The sequence below is a fragment of the Corvus kubaryi genome, unplaced genomic scaffold (assembly GCF_017639235.1).
Source record: "Corvus kubaryi isolate FWS band 111438036 unplaced genomic scaffold, C.kubaryi_AGA036_p1.0 split1-37296, whole genome shotgun sequence".
Lineage (NCBI taxonomy): Eukaryota > Metazoa > Chordata > Aves > Passeriformes > Corvidae > Corvus > Corvus kubaryi.
Window position 1 is genome coordinate 5,684,578 of NW_024582075.1, and position 21,779 is coordinate 5,706,356.

At 35.6% G+C, this 21,779-nt stretch overlaps 1 protein-coding gene across 3 annotated transcripts in view; it reads right to left on the minus strand.

Annotated features, from left to right (window-relative positions):
- Positions 1–21,779, minus strand: part of ALDH1A1 (aldehyde dehydrogenase 1 family member A1) — a 43,301-nt gene that overhangs the window by 16,363 nt on the left and 5,159 nt on the right. Inside the window, exons 2-5 of one of the 3 annotated variants that reach the window (XM_042013066.1) lie at positions 14,725–14,798; positions 14,306–14,424; positions 7,008–7,112; positions 2,993–3,133 (exon numbers count right to left, since the gene is read on the minus strand). In XM_042013066.1, coding sequence (XP_041869000.1) covers positions 2,993–3,133; positions 7,008–7,112; positions 14,306–14,395 — 336 coding nt within the window. In that variant the 5' untranslated portion in view covers positions 14,396–14,424; positions 14,725–14,798. Of the gene's footprint in view, positions 1–2,992; positions 3,134–7,007; positions 7,113–11,914; positions 11,991–14,305; positions 14,487–14,724; positions 14,799–21,779 lie in introns of those variants that run through there. The other 2 variants (XM_042013065.1, XM_042013067.1) reach the window with 2 other exon arrangements.

Consider the following 21,779-nt stretch of genomic DNA (forward strand, 5'->3'; position numbering starts at 1 on the left):
CAAATACTAATAACGGTTCTTTTGCTTGTACTTTGTAATTTAGCTTTTGGTAGTTAACTCTGAGGATTTCAGCTTTAGAACAAGCATTAGATGAATTCCCCTGTGAAGGACACATTTTGAAAAACTGAATGTAGCAATTTACACGTGAGAAATTTTCATGATGGTTTATTTGTATTGAGCTGTGCAGACAGCATGATCATGACATGTTTGTAATGGTAAGATTTACTCAGAAAACATCTCTCCCCTATGAATCAATTACACAGTTCTAGTTTATATTAAATATTCTGCAAGCACAGATCAAGAGATCAGGTAGGAAACTGATGCAAATAACTGATGCAAATAAAATCAGTGGTTTTCCTCAAACACCAGCAAGAAGACTCAAATCTTGTAATAAAATACCCTAAATACACCTTGAGTGCTTGATGTGCAAAGGAAAGAACTGAGCCATCTAGGACTCTTAAGTGAGAAAAATTCAGTATGAAGAATAAATGCTTATAGAGAAGAGACTCTCTTTTATTAGCTAACTAGTAATTGAGTGAACTAACTGGTCTTATTTGAAGACAACAGCAGATGGCCTGACACTCCATGCCAGGTAGATATAAACTTTTAACGATCTGTAAATATTCATTCAAGATATACAACTTTTTGGCTGAGCAATTCTGTTCCACCCACAGAGACACCAGCTCTAAATAGGGTTGCTTTCCAGCCAAATCTAAGTAGTGTGGTTTGGACTAATTTCCATGCCCCTTACTATTGGGACATAAAGATCATGAGCAGTTCTTAAATAGTGTCAGCATATTTTTGACACTTCAAGAACATTTTTCTCAACTTTTCCAAAACAGAGAAATCAAGGACCTTCAATTTTATGAACAATCCTGTTACAATATTCAGGACGGGGAGCCTAAACTATAGTTCTAAGATCTAAACTGTGGTTTTAAGATCTAATCACATTGGCATTCTTTATTATTTCAGGTTGGATCAACAGACTGATCTTCAAGAACAGTTTTTCACCAGCAACTCCCCTGTGAAGTCCACAATTTTAGTTAACTGGGCACATTTCAGATATCATACTTGGGAAGAGAACAGAACAAAGAGAGAAGATAGCAATGCTTCATGGCTCTTAGCAGCAAGAAACTGATGTATCTGGTGCTTTTTTTTTTCTGTTTGGACACGGGAGAAAATTATTCCCTGGCCTCAAACTTATGAATTCTTTAGCTTTCAGCATCACAACAGGTTGAAACCTAAGAAACACAATTCTCAGCGGCTCTTTCAGTACCTTGCTTTGACTTATTTTTTCAGTTGCCTATCTACAGGTGTGCTGAGCCTCTGAAGCATAACAAAGCACTGAAACGGAATAATTTTCATCCTGGTCAAATGCATGAACACAGGAAAATAACTTTGCAATTAGCTTTGGACATCTATTTTGATTTCTAATGCACAGGAGTATGTGTTACTCTATAGTACTAGTTTTACTGTAGAATAAACTGTGAGTGGAGAAAATCTCTCTTCATCAAAGTCTGGAAAGCACTTCACTCATACATACCTTTTCTGAAAAGGGAAATAGTTAATAATGTGACTAAGCTGTAGGAAATAGAAATAAAGTCAGTAAAATAGAAAGTTGGGAGGGGCCCCAGAGAAAAGCAATTCTTTCATATTATGAAAATGGCAAATGGGAACAAAAACTAATTCAATGTGTCATCTTTCCTGTGGAAAAAAAAATGGTATCTTCATCCTCTTTGCAATTGTAATGCAAATAAAGCAGTAAATAATATAAATAAATAATGCAATAAAGAAATAAATGCCAGCTTATCCAATTATTTAATGGACAAGAGAGCATACTTCTCTATTAAAAATATACCTCTCTTCAAATTTTGTCTCTCTCAACTCAAATCTAGCATTTTAAAGGGTGTAAGTTCCACTCGCCCAAGGCTTCTGCTGAGAAACTCTTCTATAGTTGTAAGGACATATAATGGGCAGCAGATGCTTTGCAGATTTTACATATTTGAAGGTTTAAATTTTATGAGCTTATCTACAGTGTGTTTTGTGGCGAATGGCTAAATACTTTAAACTGTAACTAGATCAGTCTGAGTGATGATCCTGAATGTTGGATACTCCTCCTTCTCTTTAAATTTTTTTATGCAATTGGCAGAAAACCAGGATTCATATTCAGCACAAACAGTTACCCCACCTAAATTTTAATTCCAGAATGTGCTTGAAGTAGCAGAGAAATCACCTTAATAATAGTACCATATGTGGAGTTTAAAACAGTGAGGAAAGGATACCAGCCTTTATCAAATTGGTGGTGCATTTCTATTTTACATGTCTTTTCTTGCCTTAGTTCACAATCTGTAGGTGAGAACATTACAAGTTATGCGTCTTCTGTTAAGTGTGGTAAAATAGGCAATACACAGTAGTTCTTTAAGAGAGGACATGATTCCCCAATGCTCATGTTATTGTTCTTCTTAAAATAATCCATTGTTCCCTTTGATTCTGGTTAAGCTTTATCCCTCATTGCTAGTTGCAAGCTGGAGTTAATGAAGGACTAGCGATAAGAAGCTACAGAGCCCTGAAATTCAAAGTTTCTCCCAGTTCTGACTTGTATCATCTATAAACACTGAGCCAAGCTTTGAGTTTAGGCCTTGATTCAGGCTTTGACTTGAGTTTAGGCCTCAATTCAGTCTTTGGTTTAGACAAGAATTAACCATGTGATCTATGTTTGTGTGTCCTTAAGAATCAGCAATTCAAATTACTGTGATAGTAGATAGTTTAAGTATCACTTTAAAGCTAATCAAATAATCAACTACTTTGTGGATATAGGGTGTTAATAGACCCGAGTGCAAGCCAGCTTAGTGATGTCCATTTGCTAGAGAGAAGAAAACCATGTGTTGAGACAGCCTGGCTTTCAAAAGATGAGGCATGTTAAACTTGCTTGCACCTTTCTTTTAAAATCAGGCCTTTCCTCCTCGTCCCTATGTTCACATATCATACTCACAGCTAAAATCAGACGGTCTCTTTCCACTAAGTCAGCTAGTTTATTCAGGAGCCTTCCTCGCTCTGAAGCGTCCATTGTACGCCAGGTTGACCCAAGCTCAAAAGCCTTTCTAGCTGCTTTAACTGCCTTGTCTACATCCGCCTGTGGGGAAAACAAAAAAACTTACATAATCAGTGATTGGTTCTGCCATCAATAATTGGTTCTGCCATCATCCTTTTTTGCTGTTAAACAAGTAAAGTTTAGCATAAGCTTAACATAAAGTTTAAATAAGAGGAACAACCCCAATATAATCAAAATTAGTAACAGTAATGTTAAATACGTGGGTTATTTTCTTTCAAACACTTCCCTTGCTATATCAGCAATGTGAAATTGTATGAGAAACAGATAGGTTCTCCAGGCTTCTAAAATAAAAATATAGAAAATAACTCTATTTTTAAAATTTAGATTTTTAAGCCCTTTCTGTACACCAAGCACTTACACTGATGATACAATTTAATCTCATTCATTTACAAAGAGATGCCACGTCTGTAAGTTAAATGCTTAATTGCTCATCATCTGAAAGTATCTCACAGTGTAATGAAGACCAGGTTAGAAAAACTCCTTAGGATGTTCCTTAGGATGCTTCATAAAATGAACACAAATTTATTATTAAGGAAGACAAATCAATAAATTTATTTTTGAAAATTTCAAGAAATATTTATGTATAAAATTATTTCAAAAACTAAAAATAAGCCAGGTTTAAAATGCTAAGCCTAAATATTTTAAAGTCTAAGCACTGTCTTTGCATATGCAGCTAATTTTTCAGTCCATTAATGTTTTTTATAGCATATTTTATTATTTATCATTTAGCTTTCACTTTGGAAGAAAAATCTACAGTGAAACAATTCTGTGCAAAGGGTGCTCCAGGATCCAAAAAAACCAATTACAATCTCTTGAAAAAAGGCTTTTAGTATTTGGAATTCTTCTGCATTTCATAATTCTTGTAAAATTTACCAATGAAAACAGTGACATATAAAGGAGGTTTATCCTAGTTTTTAATCGGAAATGAGAAATTCTGAGAAAAAAAAAAGAAAAAAAGAAGTTTCTTTATATGCCACATTTGCCAGAGAAATTTGCATGCAATATTGAAAGGATTTCTTTCAAACATTTTTTGTGCTGCTCTTTGCTAAAATCTCCTTCAGGGAAATCATTATCAAGGTTGACTAAATCAGCAAATTCAACTAAGTCAACACCAAGGTCAATTGTTTTAAATGTGAACCAGATCTTGAATCTTTAACTGGTGTCGGTAGCCATCAACTAATTTTAGGACGCTGTGAGTGGGGTGTGTTAGTGGCTTGGAAAGCCCAGCACAGACTTCTTAGGCAGAAGGCCACAGAACTTCCAAAAGTTTTTTCTAGGAAATTTGGGAGAAGATAGGAAGGAACTATATGAATGGCATAGACATTACTATAGGCTAATACTGACCAGTCACCTACACCAGGTAGCTGAAATCTACCAAATTAAGAAGAATTGTTTTTCTTCAGAATCTGTCAGCATGCTGTCAAACAGCTCATCACTACCTGTGACCCCTATAATAAATTTTCTACATCTTTGCAATAGGACTCAAGGGCTGTGGCTTGGCCTTAAATGGAAAAGGATAAGGGGAAAAAAAGTCATATGAATATGAATCATGTAAATTAAAACTACATTGCCCAGTGTTCTTTCTACTAGAAGTGCAGAAATAATTAAAACCAAGAAAAATCATAAAAAAATAATATAGGGCTGTGAATGAAAAATAATTAAAAAAAGATTGTTCTTCAACTGTATGAAATCTAATTTCATTACATAAATCTACACTGTGAGTATGAAGAATTCTTTCTGATTCTGTTTAGATTTTTTACAGAAGTACATTTACTTTATGTGTGCTGACAATTTGGTGAGCTGCTTTATTATTACTAGGGGCCTTTAGGATTAGGCATGTAGTTTGAAAGAACCATCAAACTGGAAGAAAACAATTCCCACCCACATATATGTCTGTGCTTTGTAACCTCCTCTTGTTTTCTAAAATACCACTGCAAGGCAGTGGACAGCCCTTTGTCAACCCTATTGTAAGCACAAATTAAGTTCCTAAAATCTCTTGGCTCGTTATCTGAAGTCTAGCCTCTTGCATATTAGGTTCATAATGGCTGTGTAATTTACTAGATCTGTGCAATTCACTAGGCAATTTAGTTAATAGCAGTTGTCATCACACATCAGTTTGCAAAATTATTGAAGAGAAAACAACCCTGTATGTTGAATAGTATTATCTCTTTATTTAATGAGTTGTTAGAGAGCTTGTAAGGAAAGAAAGCTACAAAAATTCTAAATGGTAACTGAACAGTTGCAGGTTATGAGTAATTTAATTTGAAGATGATCAAATATCAGCGTCTCAGCACTATGTATAGGTAGCTAGTATTAAAGAAAAGCAAAACCTTTGAAAAACTCCAGGCTAAATATATGAAATAATTAAAAGCCAGATTTTCTCAGCCATGTTTTTCTAAGAAAATGTTTAAAATGTGTCTTCATTATGACCTTCTGGGAAATTGGTGGTCACTATTGCTGAAATGCTAGACAACACTAGAGACAAAGATTATTAGGATGAAATTACAGATCAGAGTAACAAAGATTTAATGAGAAGATGATTCTGAATGTATTTCTCAAAAGAGAATTTTATTTCAGTGTGAATTTCTCTACAGTAAACAAATAATTCTGGAAAAGCATGTGCTTATTATATTGGCAGTAAACTTTTGGTGAACTTATAATACAGACAAACAAGTTTTACATTATTTCTACAGGATAAAAAGGTGTTTAATTAACATTATTATGCTGAGCTTAAAAAAAAACTTGTTATACAAAACATTCTAAATATGCATCTTTCTTGACTAAAATTAATATATCATTTTGTGAGAAAAATGAAAAAAATTCCCCTTTGGATGCAAGATTAACTTTGACAGGGCAGCATAGAAAATTAAATAAATATGTAGAAGAACAAAACCAGTAATATTAAAATCAGTTTTCTTTCCAGTTACAGTCATCTTGCGAATTGGAAATAAAACCTTCACTTCTTGTATTTACTTTCTAAGAATTTATAAAAAAACCCTTTCTTTGGTCAGAACTTTAATTCTGTTAAGAACATTGCCCGTCCTATTTAAAAAACTACCCCTTTACTTACATTTAAACCATATGCACTAGACAAGTCCTGTTTGTAAGAAAAACACATAATGCAACAAAAATACCGAGATTAGGTCTTAGGTTTTCATTATATCTTTGATTACATGTCATCTATCCAAAACTTTCCACTACAGAATCTCATAAATATATTTTTAAAAATATTTCTTTACAGTTTTCCACAAGTTTTTTAGTCCTTTGCTGAACACTCATTGATTCAACATGCTTTAATTTGATCAAATTTGGAGGAATTAGTGTCTATTTGATAGGCCACCTTCAGCTTCAGTGTAATTTTTAGGAATGTGTTCCAGTATGTTTTTCACAAAACAAGATATTTGAAGGGGGCAGTGCTGAGAAGACATATAGCTAAAAATACTGATGTTAGTGATCATCTTCACGAAGTCTGCGGGAAATTATAAGTATTTGTTCTCTTTATTTTATCTATAAGAAAAAGCCTTATATAAATGATTATATTACATGTAAAGAAAAAAAACCAGAAAAAATAAAATCCCAACTATATTTTTAGATATCACTCATGACAGATAAGAAAAAGAATCAATAATATTAGTAAAACAAATCAGCAAAAATATTTCTTCAGAACTTTTCTCATATGAGCCCAAGGTAAAGCAGTTTTTCAGTGTCTCTTTACAAAAAAATATTATGGCTTAGTAAAAAAGGGCTAAGAATTTTATTTGTGGAAGAAGGTATACAGGATGAATCAGGTACATCTGAGGTGATGTTTTACATCACACAAATGGCTGCTTGCTTTCCTGCTTTTAAGATCCACTGAAATTAAAGTTACAGTTAAGTTCAAGAAAGAAAACCCTACCTTGTCACCTTCTTCAACCTCACAGATTTTCTCTTCAGTTGCGGGGTTAAAGACTGCAAATTTTTTACCACTGACTGAATCATGCCATTCATTGTTTATAAATATCTGTAGGGGAAGAAAGAGTGCAACAATATTAGTAATGCATACATAGCTGTTGTCTGTTACATGTTTTAGTGAATAAAGATATCTTTCATAGCTGAGAGCTGCTGGATTGATAGAGGCCTGAACTAAAACTGGATAACTGTTTCTACGTTACTCTAAAGAGATGACTAATCACACATGCACTCAACCAGGATCAGCTTTTTAAAACTGACTTCCTTTGGAGAGGCAAATTTTCCCTACACTGTATTTTTACTTTGTTTCATGTCATAAAAATATGCTGTTACATAGGGGTCCTTCCACTCTGTGAAGTAATAGGGAAGCCCTAAATGACCTATGGAAAACGGCCTGAGTTTCCTGGGCTCACAGGGTTGGTAAAAATGAAGGGCTTTTCTGTTACACAGCCTCACAGAAGAAAACACAGTCCTTGGATTTAGTCAGTGTAGTATATTAAGAATATCTGGGATACCACTGTTGTATTTAGCTTTGCTTTGATTTCTCTTCACTCTTTCCTGCCAAAAAAAGAGAATCCCAACCAGAACCAAAACAAACCCCCCAAACAAACAAAACCAATAATACAATTTTTTGAAATTAAATCTGAGACTGAAAAAAACCCTGCCATAGTCAATTGAATGAATTACAGAATCATGGAATATGTAAGGTTGGAAGAGACCACACTGGGGTCATATGGTCCAATCACCCTGCTCAAGTAGGGTTATACTAGGGCACAGTGCACAGAATTGTACCCAGATGGTTCTGTGTGCTTAGGCCAGGCATACGGACTTCTGTGTGAAATTTGAGGTACTTATCTCTGTTCACAAATGCAAAACAGATCCTGGGTCTTACCTGTGGGTGCACAAGACCTGTACTACTCTACAGCCTGCTGTCTCTGAGGTACTGTTGGTAAAATGGTCAAAGTGGTTTAATTTTAACTGTAGGTTAACCTCGAAACAGAAAGGAAATGCTCATTGGAAAGACCTGATAAATGCACAGCTGTTGAAAAGAGGAGGATAAGTTGCTAATAAGTGATTTGAAGGTTGCTTCTTGAAGTGGACATGATAAAGTATACAGTCCAAACTTAACAGTACCTGACCTTCCCTGCCTGACCCTCTTTGTGCTCTCTGGGTTCAGGTCAGGACTGAAATTGGGGTGCCATGCTAAGTTGTCTTCCCAGCGTCTGAGCCCACCTTCCTGATGCTGGTGGGCTGGTGCCCTCCTTTCTCCCTGTCTTCCAGTGCCATTGTGTTGCAGGCATGAATATGAGATCTTTTTTGTAGTCACCTCTGAGGCCATGTCAGGCTCTGAATGACTGTACCACATATTTTGAGCTCAAATTTTGTTTCTTTCTAGAATCAAGTCATCTTGCCTCACCTTTACTCACTGGAATCTAGCTGTGAGACTAGCTAGCAGGAAAGATGTGATTCTTGCCTCCTCTCCATTAGGACAAAGAACCTAGTGTTGCTGCTTAGAGTAGCAGGAACTTAGAAATAGAAACCTAGAAAATACTTTGGGATTGGCAAAGTAGACAGTGGTTGACTCAGGTCAAGACAATATCGAGACACCGGAACCGCAGGATAAATGCTTTTTTTCACAGAAACCTGAGGACTAAATCCTTCCACCTCAACCACATATGCTATGAAAATGTGACAGATTTCAGGGAATACATTTTCTGCATAGTATTAAAACTAGTTGAGTAGTTGTTAATAACTGGTGAGTAATTTATAAATAACTATCAAGATTGATTAAATTATTATCTCTAAATGGATATGGCAAAAATCTGTTAATATATTGATGCATTCCTGTATTAGATTAATACAGTTCTGTATGTTTTTGCTTGTCTTTACCTGGGTACCTTATACAGAGTGTCATTGCCACCTCTGACCATCAGGACTGACCACCGAACTCCTGATTTAACAAAAGCTGTCTGTGAAATAAGTATCTAAGTTCATGGAAACTTCTGATAGGCAATGAAGCAAGTTGTAAGAATATCCACACAAAATCCCAACAGTGGTGAAAGGACAAAGACAGGAGTTAAATGGTTAATATGAAAAAAGCCATTGCCAAGAGAAGAGAAAAAGTAAAAGATAAATATTAACATAACACTGCTATGATGTTACAGTATGCCAAATTCATATCTGTCTGTGAAAGAAATAATAGAAAGACATACCATATTTGGAAATATTTAAAGTGCTTGTTTAAAAACTACATTTATTGCAGCACTCAATATCACCTATAATATTAGTTTAGAATATATTTTTTATTAATGTTTCTAATATCATTCCTGTTTAAAACATAACTTAATTATATTAAATATATTTATGATACTGTATCAGAGTTACCCAGATGTCTTTCATAAGCTAGATAGCAGCCTTGCAACTGGAAGTAAGAAAGACAGGAAAGGAAGAAGTCAAAACTCTCCATGTAAGCTGTATTAACACATTTCAGGCAGCTGTACTCATTAACGTGCATGCAGCCATGCCCATAAAATGCTGTGGAGTATTTACTACACGCAGGATGTGGATCTCTAAATCCAGGCAGCACTGAAGTGCCAGCTAACAGCAGCCTCTAACAACAACCTTGACCTGCTGAGGAAAACAATGATTGGGATCATCTTCCAATAGGTTACAGTGCTTTTTCAGTGAGTCAGAACTCCACTGACAGCTCTTCAGACACAAATGCAAAGGACCTACCCTTTTGTGTCGAGTGCTGTGCAGTGGGTTATCTGTGGTGACTGACTAGGCCCCATGAGGTTTAGAGCTACAAGTGTATTTTGCAAAAAATTTAGAAATACTGTTACAGGTGTTTTTAACTGTTACTTCACAGGAATTTTAGGAGAGAATTTTTTTTTTTTTAATTTCAACAACACAAAGAATTGGTGACTATTCAGATTTCTTTGCAGTAGAACTGGAAATACAGATTTCCAGTATATGAGACTGTATACTGTTAGAGCTTAGTGTTTTAAATAAAGCCCAGGCAACTGGCAGTCAAAAACCATCTGATTGTCTTTATTCCTCAGTGTCATAGTGCAGTAAAATCTTGCTTCTCTGAAATGCTTGATTTCAGTTCAAATGATCTAATACCATCCACTGTTTGGTGTTGAAGTTACCTGGAAGACTGCAGTATTTCTGTCCTTGTTTACACAGTTGATTTAGTCATTCAGATGACCTCAGCAGAGAATGGAGAGACAAGACCTGAGCTTTGGGTTTTTTTCTGCCATCCCAGTGGGTTCTTTTCCTTCAGCTCTGGAGTATTTTGAAAGAACTGTGAATTCATTTTTAAGTATTTGCTAGATGGGAAGTGCCATATTTGTGTCTGTGCTGCACGCGAGAAAAAAGCATTTGACTCTGTACGTCTTTGTCTCAGATGAACACCATACCTCTGGTCAAAGAAATTTTAGGGTCTTTACTTAGGTGTCATCACCTCATGAAACATAACTTTTTGCTTAATCTTCCTTAGAATAAGGATCTCCTTGTTTGTGGGCTCAATATTGTACAGTCTGTACACGGTTTCAGACTTTAATGCTTCTGCAAAATAACTTAAAAGGCCAGCTTAAAAAGAAAATTTCTGCTGTTGCATTGATCCCATATTCAGCATCTATCTATAAACTTACTGTTTGCTAGGGACAAATTTTTATATAATTTGCTATTATTGATTTACATTATAATTCATACAGAGATGTAGTCAAGAAACGTAACGAAACTAGCTAAAATGTGAACCGTCCCTATCTTAGACATTAAGGACAGCTTTTTAAATACAGAAGTAAAGGTCTAAGCTATCTTCTGTTTAGATTTCAGAAACTCTTCCAAACTTACAGTACAAGAAAAAGCAAAGCCTTTTCCCACCTTAAATCTGCCTTAAATCTCTTAACAAAGTTTTTCTTGAAAATACTCTTCAAATGAGCCCAGCTTCCTGTTTCACAGAGATAAAAGTGTTCACCAGATTTGAACCCTTGCTCATTTGACTGCTCTCGAGCTTCTTTGAGTAGACTATGAAGCAGGGAATTACACAAACAACACGTTTTTACAGGCAAGGAACAAGGAAGAGACACCAAGGCTGAGGCTGGATGCGTGCTGGAGGCAGTTCAGCATCACTTGTGTGAGGTGGTGCAGAGTGCTGAATAACTGTTGCACCTCTTCAGACCTGCTTATATAGATTGTGACAGCCATTCAGGTATCCCTGAGTACAGTAATTCACTAAAAATTTACTTGGCAGTAAATTTTACAGATACACTTAAGCCTTAAAATTTTGTGGCCTGAGAGGAGGCTCATTTCAAGTGCTGAAAGTTCTAATTTACTAGTCTCAAAATATGTAATGGAATCTCACTGTGTTCTTTGAGCAATAAAATTAAAATATGTGACATTTCTTAAGGAACTACTAAAGAAGGAAAATGTAAGCTTTAAACAAATACGTCAACATAGATACTGCTGTAAAATCCTTTTCTTTTCTCCCCCTCAGGTTTTTTCTTACAAGAAGTTTATATATAGCTAATATTTCATGTAATTTTTTTTCTCTCCCTTGGACTTATAGGCTATTATTGAGGTAGGAATTACATGCAATAGACTAATTACCTGAAAACGTATGTTTTCTATTAAGTATTTATACAATTTTTTTTATTATTTTTCAGTTACTATGTGTCTACAAAGTGAGTTGATCTTAGAAAGTTTCTGTAGTAGCTTTCTAGCTGATTACCTTTCCCCAGCTACGCCAATTACATTTTTGTGGTTTTATGCCTCACCTTTGTTTTTGAAGCTAGTCACTGCAACAGTTTAATGCTTAGCTATAATTTTTCTTTACTCAGAGTGTCTTACCCTTCCACATTTTCTGATATTCCACATGCAGCTTAGCAAGAGAATGTTCAGACCTTTTCTCCCCTTCATGTAATTTGGCAACCTAATAATTAACTAATCTGAGTTTCTCTGATTAAAGGAGTACCACAGGGCTTAGTGTATGTGAAAGCCTCATGACAGAAAGCATTTGTGACTCCACATTGTCTAATCATTGTCTAATTCCTCAGTGTTGGCTAAGTAAAATATTTACTAGCACATTTTTAACTAGCTACCAAAACTCACTGGGTTCATGGAAATATCTTTAAAGGAGATTCATATATGAAACCAATTCAAGATTACTTTATGGTTCAAAATACAAGCCAATTTCAGTGCTTAAAATACATTTGATTTGATAGCTGAAAGTAAAATTTCATGAAGAGTGTTCAGTGTTATACAATATGTAAAAGGCTTACTCTGACATGTAGCTATATCAATCTATAGATCATTTAGTTAAGTGAACTATGTGAAAAGCCACAAATGATCTCACACATAGAAAATAAAATAGAGATAAAATAGAGAGACTGATAAGTAAAGAGAGTCCTTAGAACATCTGCAGATCTTTCTTCAGATCCTTTTGTGATGACTGTTGGTATTATGCAATGGTAGAAAAAGAGAAATTGGAGCTTATGAAGATGAAGGATCTGGCTCTAGGTGCTTTGGACAGAAAGGTTAATACATCAGTAGAAATTAGTGCTTCCCTCATCTTCCAGTGTAACTAGTCACCCACACCCAATGTTCTAGCTTGTGTGGGACAGGAGAGGAATGGGATGGGTAAGAACACAAGAATGCAAAGGCTTTACTAAATTGTGGGATGAGTGTTGTGTATGGGGTGACATTTCTATTATCTCAACTCCCTCAGTACACTGCTGGGGCTTTCAGACAATCCTATGTGATATTTGAAGATATGAGTACAGCATTGCAAAAATCAAGCCTCCACAGAGGTGTGCTGGATTTTGCAAACAAGTGCATTGCATTTCTACACAGTTGGAATCATTAAGCAGCTTTCAAGGAAATGGTATCTATTGTCAAGGCAAAAGAAACATTTGTTATGTGACACTCTCCTTGATTGCACACTACAAACTAGGCTTTTCAACGATGCTGGCTCTCTCCCGGTTGCCTTTTTGTACTAACAGAATAGATTTTTGCTAATTAAATATTTTAGAAGGATGGCAATATTTACAGGAATTTGTGTCTTGCATATTCAGTTACATCATTTGGTGTTTTTCTCATATTAGTTGTTTTCCTTTGGAAAACAAAAAAATCAAATAGTAAAATGTTTTGGGCTTTTTTTGAGACAGGAAGAGCAGTGGCAGGCTATCACATGGCAGAACTACATATCTTTCCTGTTAAATATTTACAAAGTAAGATCCTGCATGATTTATTCAAGAAAGACATGTACTGGAACGTGGTTAAGTTTTTCCATTAGAAAAAAAAGATAGAATGGAATTTAAAAGGACTAATTTAGATGAATGCCTGCTTTTGGAAAAGAAACTAAACAGTCATTCTGGAAAAGAAAATTATTTCCCTTGCAATGGTATCAAGAAAGAAAGAAAAGAACAGTAACCAAGAATTTCCAAAGATAAGAGGTCCTTTCTGATCAATAGTTCTACCTGGATGTTTCAGAGGGCAAAGCTTCTGCCAAAGAAGTTCTAGCAGATATCTGTGTGTTATGATATAATATTATGATATAAAACTGGCAAAGAGTCTTTTAAAGCTTGAAACACAAGTCTGGATTCAAGCCTTCTTTATCTGTATATTTTTAACTCTATATAGAAAGAATTTTCTATTTCAAGAAGTTTGAAGTAATATTTCATAGTTAGTTTCATAGTTAGACTCTATCTAGTTTATTAGCAACTTGTTTAGCTAAAAAAAAATTCAAAGCCAGATTCATTTTCTCTAATGTAAATATGTGACAGAATTAATTTTATTTTTAGTTTCATTTTCACACATCCCTTTCTATGTAAGCTTATCTGGCATAATTGTTTGAATCTGATTATAACGCAATGCAATATGCTAACATTTTAATTTGTTGTCACTGTTTTGAAAAATGATATAATAGAAACCTTTCTTTGCTCCATTTATACTTTCTGGTAAACTTATCACTGCTGAAAATTTGTTTCAGGAGAAAAACAACATCCACACCATGTGAAATATAGAACCATTCTATCATGCTTGCACATACAAGTGCTTTAACTTAGGTTAAAAGGATCACTGCAGATCACTTGCTATGTGTAAAATCAGAATTCAGCCAGAATAAACATTTTAAGCACTGGTTTACAGTGGTTTCCACAGTTCATATAAGGTTAAAATGAGCACATCCTACTGTCTGAAGTGAATGCATAAGAAAGATTAAGAAAAGCAAATGTTACTAACCTTGGTATACTTAATTTTCAGATCTTTTAATGGTTCTGGCAGTGCTGGCGTAACCAGAGCAGGATTGCTGTCTGACCCGTGCTTCTTCATGTCTTCAGTTGAGAAGTTTGAGGATGTTCCTGAAACACAGGTGAAAAAAGGTATAAAGGGAATACGGTGATTTTTGCCCTGACTGAGCTCTTGGCTTTATTTGTGCTTTTTTATCTGAACCAGCCATGGTATATTTGCATACAGGAATACGATTGGATGAAAGAATTTATTGCAAAGAGAAAATGACACTACTTATTTTTATGACCAAAAGCAACAGCCTTTTCAGTGAGCTGAGACCTCAGTGAAGCACATGCTGCTGAAACAAACTGCTGAGGCAGAGGCTCTGAATTCCTCACTGGGGAACAGAGTTTAAGGCCTCCTCATCTCACCTGTAATATTGCTTTCTCTCAGCAGGCAGGTGTCCAAATTCTAAAGGAAATTCTTCATGTACTTGAAGGCAGGTCTGAAGGTAAAGACAGACTTGTTAGCTCTGAAAACAAACTAAGCCCTTCTTACTAGAAGGTCGATGAGAATAATTACCAGAGCTAGAAACCATGCATTAAAAAACAAGCCACCTTAGGTTACATTTTAATATGTCCACAGTACATTAGAAGTACTGTAATTAATGTCTGTTTTGCACATCAAAGAGAAACAGGGTGATACAAAATCCTTTGTGGGTTTTTCAAGAAGTGTGAAGGTAGGAGAAAACTGATCAATCCAGAAAAAAAATCTCTGGGTAGAACTAAGAAAAAGCTTGTTGTTTTTTTCTTCTAGATAGCACCACAAATTTAAGGACAAAGTTTTTACCACAGTGTCCTTTGGAATATCTGAGTCCAAACCAAATTGTTCAATAGACAAGGGTTTTCTACTCTGGGTAGAACCCACTTTCCTGTTTTGATTATTCAATGAAAAATATATATCTTGCACAGGCAAATAATTTTTTTTTTTTATTTTTTATAAGATACAAGAAACTCCTTTCTTCATGAAGTCCTACCTTTTCTGATTAGTGGTATCACAGAACTTGTTTTTATATGTTAGGCTTCTGAAAAATGCACACTGGATCCATGCCATAGAAATAGAAAGAAATTATCTTATTGCTTTCATTAAGACAACATAAGTTCTTGGAGAACTCACTGCTCACAGTTAATTAATTAATATGAGGTATCATCTAAATCATCTGTCAATGTAGGACCTTTAACTGACAGATGAGGCAGGACATATCATGAGCTTAATCTTACCATGCATTAATTCTATTTCACATGCTTTCTGAATTAAAGTGCATGCCATAATTATTATTAATGATTTTTGTGTTTGGACATAGGGTTTGAGCAAGAGTTTCTGAAATTTAGAAAAGTTCAAGTTATTTCTGTGTAACAGAGAATTCTATTCTCAAAATAGTCGTCTCTCGGTGAGATGTAAAGAGCTGTGTGGACTGAAACAAGTTTCAGCCATTCAACTTGTCCTGTGAATGAAGGGAACCCATTTCCATTGCTAAAAACACTGTGATATTGAAGGATACCTGCTCACTTACGTACTTTTGGATGCATCTGTCAGCTTTTCTGCCTTAGCTGCCAGAGGTCTGGCTGAAGACATGTGAACATAGAACAGTACATTTGAAAGTTTTTTGAGCATTTTCAGACTTTAACATTTTGGGTTACAGTATTTGCCTGTAAGGAATGTCTTTGAGTCTCTCGTCTCATGCAAAACCCAGAATGTCTAAATACGGTTTGTTCATTTTTATTTGGAATATAAATTTTTTAACTATCTTTGTGTAGCAATCTTTTTTCTGTTTTTTTTTTCCATGTAATTTTCTGATTTAGACACTAAAGTCTACTCTAATAAACTTCTTGCCACTAATTTCTCCATCAACAACAAACAGTTTGTCTCTAGTCAACTTACCTGCCAATTGCTCAGATTTGCAAAATGGAGATCAGTGGATTTCTCTGGTTTCAAGTAGAGCAAAAGATCTTTCTTGCAGTTGAGAGTGTTCTAAATGCATTCTCATATTTAGTTACCATTACATTCCCAATTTTTAAAAAAACGATTTAATCTAGAAGTTCATTGTTATAGTTTCTTATGAAAATGTTAGCATTTATCTTCTTTTCCTGTTTATAAAGGACAGCCTGAAATCTGTGCAGGTAAGCTTTAAAGATGCTGCCCTGGATGAAAAGTTTCAACTTTTCCAAACATGCTGGTAATCACTGCTTTGTTCTCCGCACCATTTCTTCATTTAAGACAAACTCTTTTCTCTTTCTGTTTCCCTCTTTCACTCCTGGGTTTCATGAATCACTTTCACTTTTCTATTTATTTTCAGCCTAGGAATGCTTTTAGCCTAGTGCAGAAATTACTTAATTTTCCTCATATGCCGTGTTCCTGTTTATTGTACCTTTCTGCTATTTTCATTCTAGGACCTTTTTCCCCATCCTGAGTGACATCCTTTCACATTTCACCTAAATAATGATGAGCAATTCAAGAACTATAACTATTTATAGGATTGTATTATTATTTCAAGTAGTGAATTATACAGCACTTGGATATTACAGCTATTGAAGATTACATAGTTTTGTTGTTAATGTTTTCTTGGGAATGTTGTATTCTATCTAATTTTTTCCTTTCTTTTGGACAATAATTTGATTCTTACTTGTTATCTTTTCACTACTAAAGGAAGGAAACCCAGTTACTCCACACCCTGGCGAACTATGTGACGTATTTTCTGACTTCATGATAGTGCTTTCTATACTCCAAAGCATAACATTTATTCCAGTTCAAAACTACTGAGTTCCCTGTTTAATACAAGTTCAGGGAGGAACAAGAGTAGAGGTCTACTGTGCAAGTTGTGTTTAAGCTGTTATATGCCTTACTGAATGGCACTGGCAGTGGTAAAACACAAGAACAATGGCTGCATGAACTTTAGGTCTGACTCATGCCACCCTGCGTCAGGAAGCTACGTAAAAGCTTTATGCTAGAAAAAAAGTTGTAAATAGTTTGTCTATGTGTCTCTTCTCAAAGATTTAAAAAAAGATAATTAATAACCAAACACAGCATACCGTATTACAAGTCCTCCTCGCATGTGACCATACAGTGGGATATCAACAATGTTGTAACATTCTTGTTGAGTTCATTGTAGTCTAGGTAGGCAAACTACTGGGCCTACACTGAGGTTTGTTGCAGCCCCATATTCATTATATAAGATGTAATTCAAGAACCAGAAATGTACAGATGAAGGCAGAGTTTCTATTTGAGCTAGCTGTCAATCCAACTGATGAAACCAGTGTGTCAGAAGAACAAGCCAGATGTGATCTGTGACTGGATTCTTGTCCCTAAACACAGTGTTAGTACCATCTGTAATGCCCTGGGCTTTCCTAGCTGCCCTGAGATATAGGTCCAGGAGCAACTTTTGAGTCTCCTTGGCATTTTTATGTTAGTGTATGCTGAGTTAATACTGTCTGAAAGCCATTATTTTGTTCTATGCCCTTCAAGCATTAAATAGAGAAATATTTACTTTGTACTGTAGAAGAAGATTATTCTGGGAATTTCGTTTATCCAGAAATTACTTTGATTTTTCTAAAGGCCATAAACTGTTGGGATTTTACACCTCAAACATAGGCACAAGCTTTTCTTTTTTCTAAACAGTTTTTTTTTAATTTTCCTTTCTTTTTCCTTTTTTTTTTAACGAATGCCAAACTACTTTCCAAGTTCCCACAGTCCAGGTGACTCTATTCTCCAACAGGGGACAGTTGACTTAATATTTTTATAAAGCTGAAGTTGTAATCATAGCAGTAAGAAAATCTGGTCCTTAGGTTTCTAGGGAAAAAATCCCTTGGCCTTCATACATTTGATCATTAAAGAAATCTAATACTTATTTTGTTGTAGAGATGCTCAAAGCTACATAGATCAGATAAGACTGCATTTCTTTAGCTTGAACCACCTCTAATGTTGGATAATGCAAGCATTTTTTTGCAGGTAGACAGTAGATGTTCTCTGCCTTTAGGTTTTGTCACCTACAGCTCTGGAAACATTTCATATTGAATATCTCTCTCACCTGATGATCAATCAGAATTACACCTTCCACAACTATTATCCCCTGTAAAAGGGGACATAACTACCTAAGTAACCTCTACAAAGTTGCTATAATTTAAAACATTGAAGGTAAATAATCTTCCATGGGGACTAATACCATACTGTCCAAAGTTCTCTGGGGTAGGAGCTGCACAAGATACACTGCTGCACTCCACCGTTTGGTAGCTGTATTTTATCATCTGTGCTGAATTTAGACTGAGTCTTGAATGCTGAAGTACATGCCTACACTTTATAAAACCTCACAATTAAAAAAAACCCTGGACAATATCTGTTAGACAATATCACTGTTAACTAAAAATCCTGATTAACTGAAACATGTCTTCCAAATCAGAATATACAGGGAGTTCAGAAAGGGAATTATACATGGAGTTCAGAAAGGGAATTATTCAGGGATTTGAGCAGATCCCCCATTAGTACTGATAGAAATGAGCATTAAGTAAAGAGTGAAAGATCTAAGGGTGAAAACAACCAATATATGGTTTAAAAGTGGAAATCACTGAGATTTGAGAAACCACTGGATTCTTGTTCTGAAATTCTTTATGCTCTTTAGTGATCTTCCTTATGATATCGTATTAGTGGCAGTAGAACAGAAACAGTGGTCATTTTTTAGTGTGATGTGGAAAGGCAGACACATCAGAAATGAAGCAGAACTGGTGTGAAATTCACGCTTTTTTTCCCATCTAAATTGAGATCTCAAATTTGGGTGGGATGTGCAAGTTCTCATAACTTTAATTGCAAAGCACTGAAGTCAAAATGACAACATTTTCAAGGCTACAGAGCAAATTCCTTTGGCTTTTGCAGCACGCTGACTATCCTGCATTTCTGAAAATCCAAGTGTTCCTTTAATATAATTACCAGTATCTCTGAGCACAACTAGCAGTTCTTCAGTCATTATGAAATTTCTGTGAGATATATACTCATGGAGTGAGACAGTAGAGAGATGCATATCTGAGTTTGAAATTTGAACTCTGTTAGTGAAAAGTCTTTCCGTTTTGCAACATGGACAATAACTGTGTACAAAGAAATTTCTTGGAATTCTCTTCACTCTCATGAGAAGCAACAGGATTCAAGGAAACGACAGGAAGCTGAGTCAGGGGAGGTTTACGTTGGATATCAGGAAAAGGTTTTTCACCCTGAGGGTGGCTGGACACTGGAACAGACTCCCCAGGGAAGTGGTCACAGCACCAAGCCTGACAGAGTTCAAGAATCATTTGGACAATGCTCTTAGGCTTATGGTGTTGCTCTTGGGGTGTCCTGTGCAGGGCCAGGAGTTGGACTCAATGATCCTTATGGGCCCCTTCCAACTCAGTGGAATCCCTTCTGTGCTTCCATGATTCTGTGACTTTCATCTCACAATGACATGTCAAAAGTACAAGAATAAATTGTACCAGTGGGTAGGTTTAGGCTGCTGCATTTCATCATGCATGTTGGAGGGAAAGAATGCCATCCAGAGGGACTTGGTCAGGCTTACCTGTGAGAACCTCACACACTTCAAGAGTTCTGCATCTGGATTGGGGCACAAAAAAAAAAAAAAAAAAGCACAAAAACTGTTGGCAAAGAGTAGATTGAGAGCAGCCCTAAGGAGAAGGACTTGGGTGTGTTGGTGGACGAGAAAATCAACAGTTTTGACAATTTGCACTGGCAGCTCAGAAGGTTAACTGTATCTTGGGCTGCATAATTAGAAATGAGGTCATCAGGTCAAGGGAGGTGTTTCTGTCCCTCTGTCCCTCTACTCTGCACTCATGACACCCTGCCTGAAGCATTGCATTCAGCTCTGGGGTTCCCAGCATAAGAAGGACATGGACCTGTTGGAACAAGTCCATGCAGATGCTCAGAGGTCTGGAGCAGCTCCTGTCTGGAAACAGGCTGAGAGAGTTGGGGCTGTTCTGCTTGAAGAAAAGGGTCTGGGGAGACCTTACAGCAGCCGTCAGAAGGGGGAGCCTGGCACAAGAAAGGTGGAAGACTGAATTTTTATGAGGACACGTAGTGACAAGAGGTAACGGGTTGAACTGAAAACGGGCAGGTAGAGATTAGATATTAGGAAGAAATTCTTTACTGTGATGGTGGTGAGGCACTGGAACAGGCTGCCCACATAAGATGTGGCTGCCTCATCCCTGGAAGTGTTCAAGGCCAGGCTGGATGAGGCTCTGAGCAACCTGGTCTTGTGGAAAGTGTCCCGGCCCATGGCAGGGGCTTAGAATTAGATGATACTTAAGGTCCCTTCCAACCCAAATAATTCTATCATTCTATGATGCTAAATGCATTTTAGAATTATTTATTTTCTTCTGCTAGTTGGACATCTGCTCATTGTAGTCTATTTTTTTTTGTAGCATGCATCATAATATATATTGATTTTTGGGAGCAGATGTTTTATTTTTGTATATAGGACAATTGACACATAAAATAATGACTAAAATATGATCATAAAATCACCAAAATAAAATAAAAGGAACTGTATATATTATGGGACAATGAGAGAATGAGTAGTGGTTCAGGAATTATTACACCATTTTAAAAAACATTTATCGATAGAACACATTTCAGTTACAGGAAGTAATATTCTTCATAATATAAATTAGAAGGCTATCTATGTCATCATTGCAGCATTCCTTAATAGTTGTAGGACTATTTGGTAGAGTGCAGTATATTTTCCTTCCTTAAATTGAAATGAATTGTAATTGTTTTGTTTCTTGTCTTTAGTTTATCATAAAAAAAATCATACAAAAGTAAAAGGTGTAACAGTCTGTGAAAAAGGCAATCAAGCAAAACACAAATAAAAAGAACTCAGTATATTCTGATGCCACAAAAATATATCTATATTTCCAGAGAAAGAAGGAAATTCTCACAAAACTGGGATAAACCTGGAAAAAACCATAACTGGCTTGTAAAAGTCTGTCTCAACATTTGCCCTAAAACATGGAATATAATCAATCCTATTTTACTCATATCAATAGAATTTTTTGTACTCTCCTAATTCCTGATTATTATTCAATCCTGACATCAAATATTTTCCATAAGGTCTTGGAAAGAGTCAATTAATAAGTTATCATATGACAAAAGTATAGGTTTTTCAATTAGGCTTAATTAGTTTTCTTGTCCACAGGACAATAATTAATAAATAAATATCAATTGCTTTTCTAATCTTATGATAAAAGTTAGTCAACATTTATATTTCTTTTGCAATACTGGACAGATTATCTGGGCTGAGAAAATGAGAACGCTTAATAGAACAGTATTATCACAACAATACATTAGTTAATAAACAAGTGCAGTTTTATTATAGACTACAATTCCAGTCTTGGCAGCATAGAATGACTTATATTTAGAGTATCTTTTTGTGATCCAAAAAATGTTATTCTTGTTT